The sequence below is a fragment of the Rhipicephalus sanguineus genome, chromosome 3 (genome assembly GCF_013339695.2).
Source record: "Rhipicephalus sanguineus isolate Rsan-2018 chromosome 3, BIME_Rsan_1.4, whole genome shotgun sequence".
NCBI classification, from domain to species: Eukaryota; Metazoa; Arthropoda; class Arachnida; order Ixodida; family Ixodidae; genus Rhipicephalus; species Rhipicephalus sanguineus.
Window position 1 is genome coordinate 80,840,713 of NC_051178.1, and position 12,512 is coordinate 80,853,224.

General features: G+C 47.6%; 2 protein-coding genes across 2 annotated transcripts in view; both read left to right on the top strand.

The window, feature by feature from the left end:
• LOC119385616 (uncharacterized) overlaps nt 1-12,512 on the top strand; it is a 231,271-nt gene that overhangs the window by 66,223 nt on the left and 152,536 nt on the right. The gene's annotated exons all lie outside the window — the stretch shown is intronic.
• The window catches only part of LOC119386791 (prodigiosin synthesizing transferase PigC), a 104,668-nt gene that overhangs the window by 50,722 nt on the left and 41,434 nt on the right, over nt 1-12,512 (top strand). Inside the window, exons 21-24 of the mRNA XM_037654064.2 lie at nt 17-175; nt 1,022-1,156; nt 3,431-3,515; nt 5,116-5,201. Of these exons, the coding sequence (XP_037509992.1) occupies nt 17-175; nt 1,022-1,156; nt 3,431-3,515; nt 5,116-5,201 (465 nt within the window). The remainder of the gene's footprint in view (nt 1-16; nt 176-1,021; nt 1,157-3,430; nt 3,516-5,115; nt 5,202-12,512) is intronic.

Here is a 12,512-nt window from a genome sequence, read left to right on the forward strand (position 1 = left end):
GTTCATCACATTTCAGGGACAGCGTAGGGCCGGATCGGAAGGGAGTCTCATGGACAGGGCATTCCTGCACAGCATACTCGGACGCGACACAAGGGATGATGTGAAGGATGCCGTGAAACGAGTCAAGAAGCTGGACATGTGGAAGCTTCCGGTGCATTTGTACTACTTGGCAGAGGTGAGCAGTCTCTATGTAACCCTTGTAAACGGAAGTGAGTGTACAAGGAGGACGCTACGGTTCAAGGGCGTGGTCAGGATGTTATTTAGGGTGGTCAGGGGTGCGATAGAGGTGGGGGGAAGGGGGGGGGGCTTCTGATGTCGCTATTTGTACGAGCATGTGTGTACGTATATATATGTTTACAAACTAAAAAAAAATCTATGAGGGATTGCTGTAAGAAAGTAGCGTGCCGTGGGATCGAAGAAAACATAGTTTAAGAGAAGAATATAAAGTATCAGATAGTTGGGGCAGCGGGGATCATCACCTTGGGTACGAATTGTGGGAGCATGCTCATGGTCATGTTCTGACGAAGAAAGAGCTTCATTATTTGTCCCATGCATGTGACGAGCACAAGTGATGTAGGCTTTGATCAGATACATATTTTATTTTTTTTCTAACGTTTGCTATTTTCGTTGCTTTTATGTCCCCTTACGTCATGTTCTCTTTACATTTTCTCTTGCATTTCCGCAGCAAGCTTCAATTTCAAGTCAGCGCTTCGTCCTTTGTGCTAGTTCCTCTTTGTCTGCGTAGTTTCTGGCTTTTGGCCTTTGGCTTTTACCACATAGCAATAGTAACATCTAGGCAGAACACACAGCTGTATAGAAGGTTAAAAACCTCGTTCAGTATTTTCGAGCCTTATTATGCCCGCCTACCAGTTATTATAATTTTGTGTCTTTTTTTCTTTTCTGACAGGCCAACTGTCTTTATAAACGCGGTGAACACAGTCACTGTGTGCTACAAATTTGCCACAGTGCTCCTTCAGTGCCTTGTGTCACACATTTTCCTTCGTTATGTTTTGTCTCGCAGGTGATGCTTATTATTAATCGCGATGTGGAGGAGACCTCGAGAAAATATGCAAAGCTCCGCCTCTCAGTTGACGGACTGACGACAGCAACGCAGGTGTACGACTACATTGGCCGAAACCTGCACCATCTTCGCGAGGTATGAATCTGCACTGCTCGATAAGGTCATCCTCATTGCGAGATGCTTCAGATAGTGAGAAAGTCCCGTTAATGAATTGAAGTGTCGGTTCTCTCTCTGTTTTTTTTTAAAGAAATATAATTCAATCTTGTGTTTTTGCCTGCCCAAACCAGGATGTGACTATGATTGACGCCGTTGTGGTGGACTCGCGGTTGTTCCTGACCAGCCGGAATTGTTTGTCTGAGGCCCGTGTACTTAGATTTAGGTGCACGTTAAAGAACCCCAGGTGGTCAAAATTTCCGGAGCCCTCCACTACGGCGTCTCTCATAATCATATCGTGGTTTTGGGATGTTAAACCCCAATTATTATTATTATTATTAGCAGGAATTGTTTAACGCGCGCCCATATCTAGGTGCACGAGTGGCCTGTTTCCGTATCCTAAAGAGCGCAGTAGCGGAATTTCCGGCCACCGCCACGTGTGGGAGATTCACGGTACCTTAGGGGAAACGCATGACGTCATACCACCGCCAACTTTATTAATGAAAGGGAAAGGTTCTGCCTGGCGTAGCATAAGTATCGCTGTTTTGCCAGTGTAAGTGGTTGGCCAGTGTCCCTGGGAGGGGTGAGTGACCTACGCCGTGCCAGTATCGCCACTGCCAGAACACGTGTTGACAGCCACGTGCCGCTCTACCACTGCCGTCACGCGTGACGTTTCTGCTCAGGTCACGTGACTCTCCCACATGTGACGTTTACTGGAAGTTCCGCTGCTGCGTTCTTTGGGATATAGAACACGCGCACGAGTGCCCAGCAAACAGTGAAACATAATGTCACGAAGACCACTGCTATTTCTTCGTGCCCAGCTGACCTTTTTACAGCACCGAGGCTGTCAATTTCATGATGAAGCCCTCAGCGTGGCGTTTTTGAATACTGCGACCTTTCTTGCTTGAGCTCACTTGAAAAACTAAATTTCGGTCATCACAGAAAATGGCACCGTTAAATATTTGCATTACCAGTGTCAGAAACGTGTGCTGTATTACTGAGAAAGCAATATTTATCTTATATTATGCTTAACTACGTATACAGGGTGTTTTTTTAATAGACAATACAGATCTTTTATAAAATTCCTATGACAATAAGGCTCTTGTAGTTTTTGCACACGCACTCCCCGTCGAGGCGGAAAAATTCTTCCTCAGTTAAGACGACACTGTTGCGTATAATTAACAAAATTTTCCCAATTAAGGTTATAATTCATGACTTGAAGGCAGATGTTTATATTAGAAAGCTGTAGTGCGTGCCAATTTATGGCACACCCATTTTTTAGAAATAACGAAAGTCGCACGTAGTTCGAGATATTCATGATCGAATTTCAAGGACGAAATCGAAACTGATCGTGCCCGGCGCGCACAAAATACGGCGGAACACCGGGACGACACGTGACAGAGAAGTGGAGAAATTTGAATGAAGGCGCGCAGAAGCAGAACCTGGCAAGAAAATTCGGCAAGCATTCTGAAATACACAAGTAGACCACTTAATGTTTGTGTGCGATGGGTGGTGCTTTCGTGCTTCTTTCTTAAACTATGAAGAGGCGCGAATAACTATTTTGCGTGTCTGCAAAAAGAAGCGCCGAAGTGGCAGCCCCTGAGCTTAATGTTTCTCTAGATGAAGAGAAGGTTCATATAGTGGTTTTCTTGTGCACAGTTCGAAAGAAACAGATAAGCACCAAACACTACGGGCGAAAATAAGGTGATGCGCGGGCACAAGCAAGATGACTTGCAGCTTTCCACGAAAACATAATGGCCGCGGCGCGCCTTCCTTCAAATTTTGTCGCTCCCTTGTGACGGGTAGTTCCGGTCTAACCTAGCAGAACGGTCGCGCTTCGTGCGCGCTTTACGCGATCAGTTTCGATTTTGCCCTTGAGATTCGATGAAGAATATCTCGAACTACATCAACTTTTATAATTTATAAAAAAATAGGTATGCCATAAATTCGTACGCACTACAACTTTGTAATATAAACAGCTGCCATCAAGTCAATAATTAAGAAGTTATCTAACGAGGTTTTGTAAATTAGTGGCAACAGTGTCATTTAAACTGCGACCAAGTATTTCCGCCTCGACGTGGAGTGCGTGTGCGAAAACGAGAGCAGCCTCACCCTCAAAGGATTTTTATAAAAAAATACGTATTCTCTAAAAAAAAAAGAACACCCTGTATAGGCTGGCATAGTTGTTATTCTGTGTACGCAAATGTCCCTGAAACGGCTCCATTGAACTCCACCCTCTATTGACGAACATTACAGCCTGGAATTTTCCTGATGACGAAGTCGATGGCGTCGTCCTTCTACAACGCCGTCATACTTCAAATACTTGGCGCTGCCAAACGAGGTGAGAAGATGAGGCAGTTATGTACAGAGTATGGCTGCGTTGCGGAAAAGAAATTGATCGCACTTAATAGTAGGGTGTTACTACGCGTGAGACTATCATCTATAGTAATGATTGTTTTCTGTCATGAAAACACTTTTAGTGCAGAAATGGTCTTTGACAACCTGTTTGAAAACCGAAGGAAAAAAAAAACCCTGAAGAATATCTTTGCCAGAGCTATACCGAACCCTGCTAAAATTGAGCTAGTCCTTTGCGGAATGTTTTTTTTTTTTGCAGGATGTAAGGCCGCTGGCATGAATTAAAAGCAAACACTTTGGATTTCAATTCCAGAGTCATCGGAAACCTTAACTGGAAATACAGTAACGTAGTCCTAATATACATGCTACATTGCAACTCTGCGGGCGAGCATACGTTGGCGAAACGAACACGTCATTTCAGTTGCTCGAGGCGCGTATAGTGCGATGCATATTTCACTTACAAACTCGTATCGTTGACAGCCAGAATCAATAAGGATCCTGGAAGACTCTCCTGCCTTGGATAAGTAACCGAATAAAAAATGTGACGACATCGAAGCATAACTAGCAGACCAGGCTTGTTTGGGGGGGTCATACATTTAAAGAACCTCGTATTGTTGTCATGATAATGTTACATTATTGTCATGATGAATATTGCTGTCCTTTTATGCGTCCCGGAATAGCTGCACTCTTTTATTACCGTATAAAAACCGTATAAAAGTACCGTATAGTACCGTACCTTATAAAAAGGAAAAAGAAAAAGAACACGAGGAAAAACAGCCCATGAAGGGGCTAAAGTAAAACAAAAAAAGATGGTTGATCCCTCTGTCATAAGAATCGGTATAACACGAAAGTGAAACGCGTCGTCACAGAAGTAGTCGATTTGTTATAGTGCATTGGTATATGTGAGCTCGTACAATGTCTACTGTTTGGCAGATGGAGCACCGCTTGATGTGGACGCACTCACGTTGACGCCCAGTGGCTCATCTCCGTACCGACGACTAACGCCCATGATCATGATTTAACCCTTGCGGTAGCTGAAGTTCTTAACATGTACGTGGACACCACGTATGGTTCTATTGGAAAGGCGCCGAATGGGACGGTCGCAGCAACGGCGCGTTTGTTTGTTTTCTTTGTTTTTAGAGCCTGGTGGTACACATGTCACCACCCTGTTATAAAGGGGGACGCTCATAAGATCCATCCATTCATCCATGCAAGAGCACTGTGAAAGGAAAGTGTGAAAGACAAAAGGCGCGTTCATGTAGCCTCCGCTATGTGTTTGGCGGTAGCTCGGTGGGCTGAACGCCCGCCAGCCATCGTCGCGGACCGAGAGGTCATGGGTTCGACTGCTGTCAACGGAACTTTTCCTTATAGCTTTTTTTCTTTGCCATTTGATGGCGTTCATTCTCCTGATGTATTTCCGTGACGGAAATAGGTCATCAAAATCTTGGTGGACCCCGGCATAAAACACTTTCGTGTTAAAAAGCTATCGTAATCGCATTAGGTTCGACTATTACCCGATGTTAGCAAAACATTCATATTTTTGAAAATTGTTTTTCTTGATCCTGCGAAAATGGCCTTTCTTCCAGGGCTCAGTAGCGAAGTCTTCAGTGAGATGTCTAAAATATTGTACGGTGTGGAGGTGGAAAGCGCCGACGTGCCTCGAATGATCCAGGTGAGCCTGTTCTGAACTCTGAATGCCAAAAGTTCTGAGACAATAATGTAACCACGCTTCGGCAAAGTGGTCCGTATAAAATACCCAGAGGCTTCGTTAAACTTCAGCAGTTACAAAAAAAAAAACAGTTGAAGGTATTCGGTAGTGTCGAATTGGTGAGTCCATCCGTTCAATTATGCAACTGAAGTAATTTCTGCACGCTACTGTACTAATCATACAGCGAACTAATGCTCTATCCTGCCAAGTATTACAGCCTTAGAGGGGCCCGTAGAGCACGCGGCATAGGCTGTAGCCTATACCGGGTGCTCTACGGGCCCCTGTCTCGTGGAAGGCGTTACGCGAGAGATATGCCTCAACATAAGGTTGATCGAGCCCTCGTACAACGTACAATACCAACGAGGTTTATGTACTGCAAATGGGAGTGCACAACGGATGTGAAGAACTACGCATAGTCAATGTCGTTTGCGCTGTAATGTTATATGCCCACGAAATTACTTCATGAATAAAGTTCTGAAACAGTACTACGAATTATGACCCTCTCTAGGGCGAGGAACACCAGCTTAATTTTGACCAACTGGGGCTCTTTAACGCGTGCCTAAGCCTAAGCATACGGGTGTTCCTCCATTTCTCCTGCATCGTAATGCAGCCGCCATGGCTTCAAATCGAACATGTGCCTTCGTGCTTAGTAGCATAACAATTTAACTGCTGTGATACCACGGTTCATGCGCCTTAAAATGCAATAATGGTACCAGCACATCGTCGGTCTTACCAGAAAGTAAATCGCACAATTTATCGGTTATTAAATTGCCTCAACGATTAAACTATAGCGGTGGCGCACTTGCAGCAGCAGTTTTTCTCCAGCTGGACATTTCAGTCTTCATTTTACTTGTATCGCACAATATTTTCCCGAACGACGGTCCTTATTAACATTGAACCCTTCTATATAGTGTGCTGCCAAAGTGACTTCAGCTCGCCAGAGTGATAAAAGCGTTTTACGCTATTCGTCAGTTCGCAGTATCTCCCCACGTAGGGCCATGCACAGCTGCTCTTACCTCCCCGTCTTTCCTTCGTTTGCTTCTCTCTCTATTTAGTAGGTCTCGCCTCACATGGAGCCTGATAAACTTGCAGCCTGATGTTTTCTTGTGTTTATGTTGCCGTTGGCCTACATGTGGACGATGCTCGTACTGTGTGTACCGCAGTCAAGTGTTTGCGCACTTGAACATAACGGGTTGTCACATTCGATGAACCACATACAAAGAGGTTAAAGGCAATCACGCCACAACAGACGCAGTAACTCACCCTTACACGTGTAAGGGCTAGCTACTCTGACGTTTCCTCCATGTGATGGTGAAGCTGGTGGCATGGCTTGGTGCGCAGGAGTTACAGCAGTGGCTCATAGAACGGCGTACGTCTGCTCTGCGCTGAGGGCCACCACTTTAGCTGACAACCTCTCAAACTGCATAGCAATTAAAACGGCAGAAAGCTGAGCTGGTTGGTTCAAAGATGGCGCGCGCAAACACGGACACAAAGGAAGAAGTCAGGACAACACAAACGCCAGCTAACAACTGAAAAGGCGCAGAGCGGCGGAAAAGACGATAGACACAACTTATCTGCGCATGCCCAGGTAAGAGGTGATACCTAACAATCCGGCACGCGTGGGTGTCTACGTGAGAGATAACCGTTCAGAAATTAGACTTCTTCTTTGTGCAAGTTAATAGATGGTTGGCTCACGCATGCGCTACCACTATTATCGATATGCCAGGCCTCAAACATCAGACTAGTTCCTTCATTCCTGTGCCTGCATGAAACTGTGCATTACTAATTGAATTTTGGCGTGAATTCTTGCGATAGCAATTTTATGGACACTCTCGGAGGGTTTTTGCCATGGCGCCCTGCACATATATATAGCACCCACAAATAAGCATAATTCAGAATAAAAATTTTGCGAAGCGTGCGACGGGATTCGAACCTGCGACACCTCGCTCCACAGCGCGCTGTATTAGACAATTGCGCCCCTCATTCGACATCCTCCAGCGTACTAACGGCGAGCTATTTATACACACCAGTTACCACTCGTGGTGCACAGAGGTCGGAGGTGCTTCGGCGTGTTCATTATCACCCGTGCTGCGTTTGCGTACCACTCACCGCTTCACAGCCGGCGCCCAAGTCTGGCTCATCTGTTCCGGACGATAATCTGTTGTCGCGCATGTGGGTTGATATGTTTTCCCTCGCCCTTTGATCCCGGCGTTCTTTATGAAGGACTGCGGATAACGCCGTGGGCGCTTCTTTTTGTGCACCTTCTTTTGGCTAGCATGCCGCATTAAAAAAATCACAGCATATCCACGGAGTGAATTATGATGAGTGGGCGAAGCTGCGGAGGTTCATCGGTAAACCGTGAATCTTCCGTGAATTCTGCCCAGTACATCATCACCGACGTGAGATCGGGCGCGTTTATACTAAAAGTTCGATGAGAGTTCTGACGACTTGCAGCTCACTTTAATTTTACATGTACGCTGTGAATTTTCATTGTTTAATCACGCACAGGAGAAATCGCACACACGCGCTACCTTGGAGGTCGAAATCCAGTGCCTATATATACGGTGTGGTCAGTGAACGGTTGTGCAGCGCGAGCGGTCGGTTTTTTCAATGAAGACGCTGCCGCCACGCTGCCTCGCGACGCTGCCTGCGTCGGCGCCGCTGCGCCGCGAGGCAAGATAAGGGGGGGGGGGGACCGTAGGAGAACCATGAGGCGATGCGAAGCCGGAGCACTTGCACGATCGCGTTCCGTTGCACTGTCCGTTGGCGTTCGTTGGGCATGCTACCGACCTCGCGAAGAGGGACGCTACGCGCGTCGTATCTTCCACCTAGCCTGGCTGTTAATTCTCACAGGGCGAGCGGGGAACGCGGTCGACAGGCGGGCGAGAGGGGAGCAGCGTAGGAGAGGAGAGAGAAGGGGAGGGGACGCGCATGCGCTCGAGCTCATCGCGGCGCTGCGCAGGAGAGAATTTCGGCATGTCAAGCCAACACCCTCTAGAAAAATATGAAGGCCTTAGCTCTCTCCGCGTGACGTCACACGATGGGGCGGATTGGAAAAAATAAGAAGCGCTGATCAAGAGAGGCGGTCTCGCAGGTGCACTGCGCGGAAGCTTTTTTTTCTGCAAGAACAATCATGCATGCATGTAAAAGAAATTAGAGGGCAAGAACACTGTAGCGGGAAAACATTTATTTACGAAGCTCAGTTTCTTTTTCTACTTGCTCTATATTAGAAGCAATACGCGCAGTTATTTGGCCTGGACAGTTGTGGCTTTCCTTTTTTTTATTTATCGGCAGCCGTCGAGAAGTTTGTCGTTCAGCTTCCTACAAAAGTTCTTTAGCAGAATGTTGGTGCTGCACCGCAGGATGTGTTTAAGCACTAGTTCAGTCGTGTGGCCATTCTCACACGTATCGAAGTCGGACTGCTCTTCACTAGCCAGCAATTGTAGCGTCAGTTTCGTGACGACCTGGCGTTGTTCAGGCATCATAAGCAGTGCTGGCTCTGTAGCGAGCTGCTATACCACAACGTAGCTGTGAGCAACTGCGTTTAGTGCAAACATTGATGGATAAACTAAGTCTCCTCGGTCCAGGTGCTTCACGAGACCATAATGTTCGTTTATGGCAGAGACTGTGGTGTCCTTGTCCACGGTCAACGAGTCCCTGCATTGCGCGCAATTCAACTTGTTAAGGGAGGCGTATACTGCATAACCTGCAACGTAGACGAGGACTGGGAGGACGTCCTGCATCTTCGTAAGAGCCTGGCTGGTCACAACAACGTTGCTGCTGGGAAGCAAAGCCTCGGATATATTCCCAGTGCTGGTCAGTGGAAACTGTAGGCAAGGTACTTTGCAGGCGCAGCTTGTTTTCGACTTCGTATATGTGCCTGATGGAGATGTGATATCGAGCACCTGCCAGCTGCGTATACTTTCCAAACTGATCTTCAAGGCAGTCGGTCTGAATCTTCCCAAAAAGAACATACGACATTCCAAGCTCTTCGAAGCTGTACCTAGGGAGCTCAATAAGCGCATAGGTAGTGTGTTCGAGAGCAGCGTGAGTCTCCTTTGTCAGAGTACCCTTGTCAAAACCTTTGTTTTTCCACTCATCCAGCCACTTCAGAAACATGTGCAAGAAGGCAATTTTTGGATCGTTATCAATGGAAAGCATTGGTTGTTGGAACTGATCTCTCAGCCTTTCTCCCTTCCATGGAGTTTTGACGTTTACAATTTTCCACCACTTCAGTACGATATCGATGAATGTAGCAGTGGCCTCAAAAGAGAACAGGTTGTGCTTTGCTCCAAGAGCGCGTAACGCCTCTGGTAAGTAATCATTGAAGATTTGTAAAGCAAGCTTTACGTCCTGCCTTTCAAGATTCGAAGGGTAGAGGGCTTTTCTCGACAGTCCATAGCCATATTTCAACAGCTGGTCACACTCTTGCTGTGAAGGTCCCTGTTGTCGCAAATGACGCTGTTTGGATTCGCTCTGATTGTGGCGTGTCTCCTTGGATCTCCGAGAAGTAGAAACAAATGTGGTCATTCTTCTGATTTATCCAGTTATTTCGTATGCATTTTAGAATGTGCACTGGGTCTATAATGAAGAACAGCGGCCTTGCAGGGTCTGATGGATGTTGGTACACAATTCTGTTAAGAGGAGGTGATTCAAAGAGGGACATCGCTTTTCTGTTGACAGAGTTGTTGTCGCTGACAACGCACATAACTCGGTACCCAATCTTTTCCAGCCCGCAAACCACTTCTTTAAGCGTCTTTTGCAGGAACTCTGCCTCTACTCGTTGCACCGGCACGATGTGCGCAACTTCTTTGATTTTACACGTCAGGCTGCGTACCATGAAAACGAGCGCACAGTTAGCAGCTTCATTTCTATTAAGCGCGGCGCCGGTAATATTACCCCCTTTGTAGTCAAAGTAGGGTTTTATATGTATTTCATCTACCATAACTGTGACAAAACGCTGGTCATCATTCAGGTCAGAAATTCGTTTCGCCATATAGCTGAGGAATGTTTCGCTCTGATGCTCTTGTTGAGGACTCATACCATAAGACGAGCACACTGATCTGATTGTCATAGAATGCGACAAGGTGATGCTTCCATGGCTGCGCATGAACGCGTACGCATGGGGCGATATAGTGAAAAGAATGCAGCAGAACATCATGAAATCAGCAGAGTAGCGCCTGCGCTGTTTTTTCGATAGGTGCAAGGTGACTTGCTCCTTGAGAAATCGAACACAGTTGGCGTCGTCTTCTGCTTGGGACGTGCAAAGCTGATCTAGCAGTAAACAAAGCGCTTCGCAAATTTCCGCGACTGAGTTGCACATCAGGTCACCGTCCCACTTCTCGATGCCTTCCAGGAGTTCCACCAGACCCCTTTTACTGTTAGCGATTTCGGGAACGCAGAGATTTGCGCCTAGCTTTTTTACGGCTGTTTTCATGACGTGTAGTGTCACGCTCAAGTCTCCTTTCACGCAAACAGAGTATTTCAACCATGGCGCTTCGTCGTCGACGATGTGAATGAGAAGAAGCCTTTCATTTCTTTCGATTACATCCCAGAACTTCATCCCTTGGCTCCTCAAGTGTTTGGCAAGTTCACTCAAACTGCTGACTTTATCCTCCTCACGTGCTCTGATAACCGCCTTGTTCGATTCAGTGATGGCTTTCTGTGGGGGCTGCATTCTCTATGCGCGCGCACTTGGAGTCAGGATCTTCGCTTCTCGTGGTCTTTCTGGACATGTAGCTCAGACAATTCGGGAACTTCGACGGTACAGCGTCTGGGCGAAGGCGCACATGAGCTAGCGGCACTGTCATTACGCGGCCAGTTGCTTGATCTGTATGCGTCGCGACTCGAATAATGTCCTCGTCCATGAAATGAAGTTCGCATACCTAGAAAAAAAAATTACCTCCAATCAGCAAACCGATGGCTACCTGTCATACAAACGTGCGGCTCGTGAGCCACTTACACACGTACGTATACATAATTTGAATTAACTGACACCTAAACACGAAAAAACAAGAACTTACCCTGGCATTTTCGGTGACCGTGAGTTTTCCCGTGGCACAGCACGAATCCAAGCGTTCTTCAGAGCTTGGTCTCTCGGGAACTTGAAGACGTGTACCTTCGTGTCCCCCGTGTAGTTACCGCGGCATCGAGGTACACAGCATTTGCACGGGATCTCTGCGTCGTCGCTTTCACATTCCTTTCACAGTAAAGAAAACACGGCCAACTGAACAGCGAAGAGATGTACGTCTGTACAGACGCGCCGGGGAATGAGTTTCGACAGACGCGTGATGAACGCGCACCAGCGCGATCGGGACGCGTGGGTGCGTCGTGTCGCCGCCTCATGCGTTCGCCCCATCTGCTGACGTAGCGCGAGTGGAAAGGGAACAGAACTAAGGCCTTCATATTTTTCTAGAGGGTGTTGGTCAAGCCCGCGTTTCAGCGTTGGTTTCAGAGGAAGAGTGGAAAGGGGAAGTGGAGAGGGGAAGTGGAGAGGGGTATGGGAGAGGGGAAGGTGAGAGGGTGAGTGGAAAGGGAAAGGGGTAGAGGACATGGGGAATGGTGAGGGGGAGTGCAGAGGAGGTGTGTGGAGAGGGTATGCGCATGCGCAGTAAGGGTGGTCACGCCGCACACCACCACCACCGGACAGATACTGCCGGCTGCCGGGAGATACGCCGGACAACGGAGACGTGACAAGGTTAGACTAAGAGGAGCTACGCCCCTGAAAGTACGTTCTTCCTTCTCGCGGCGTCTTCTTCTCCCGGCTTGCAGGCCAACTCGGCCAGACGCAACACCCGCGAGATGGTGCGAAGGGCGTGCTTTAAAGGCCGTCGCTCCGCTGGTAGATGCGTTGGATAGGCGGCTCTTGCGTTCAGAGGAGCAGCAGCGTTTGAAATCAAGTTCGATCAAACGCAGGCGGCGTTGGGTAAAACGCACGGCACGCCACTCGTGGCGAAAATAAAAGTATGAGAGACGCAGGCCATGCTGCGTCGTTGCCTCCGCTGCGTTTGCGTCGTCCCGCCGGTGACCCACGCTAGTTTTCAATTTTTAGGGGTGAAGCTCCTTAAGGCGGCACCCGCTCGTCCCTCGTAGTAGTAGTGCGTAATCAGTCGTAACGGTAGTACCAGATCTTGACCTCCAAGGTGGTGCCGGTGGGAGATTTTTCCTGTGCGTTGTTGAACAATAAAAAATTCGCAGCGTGCGCGTTAACTAAATGCCGAATTCTTCTGTCTCTCATTCCTCATTAGCAGCCATTGGCATGTTCCAGTAGGAAAC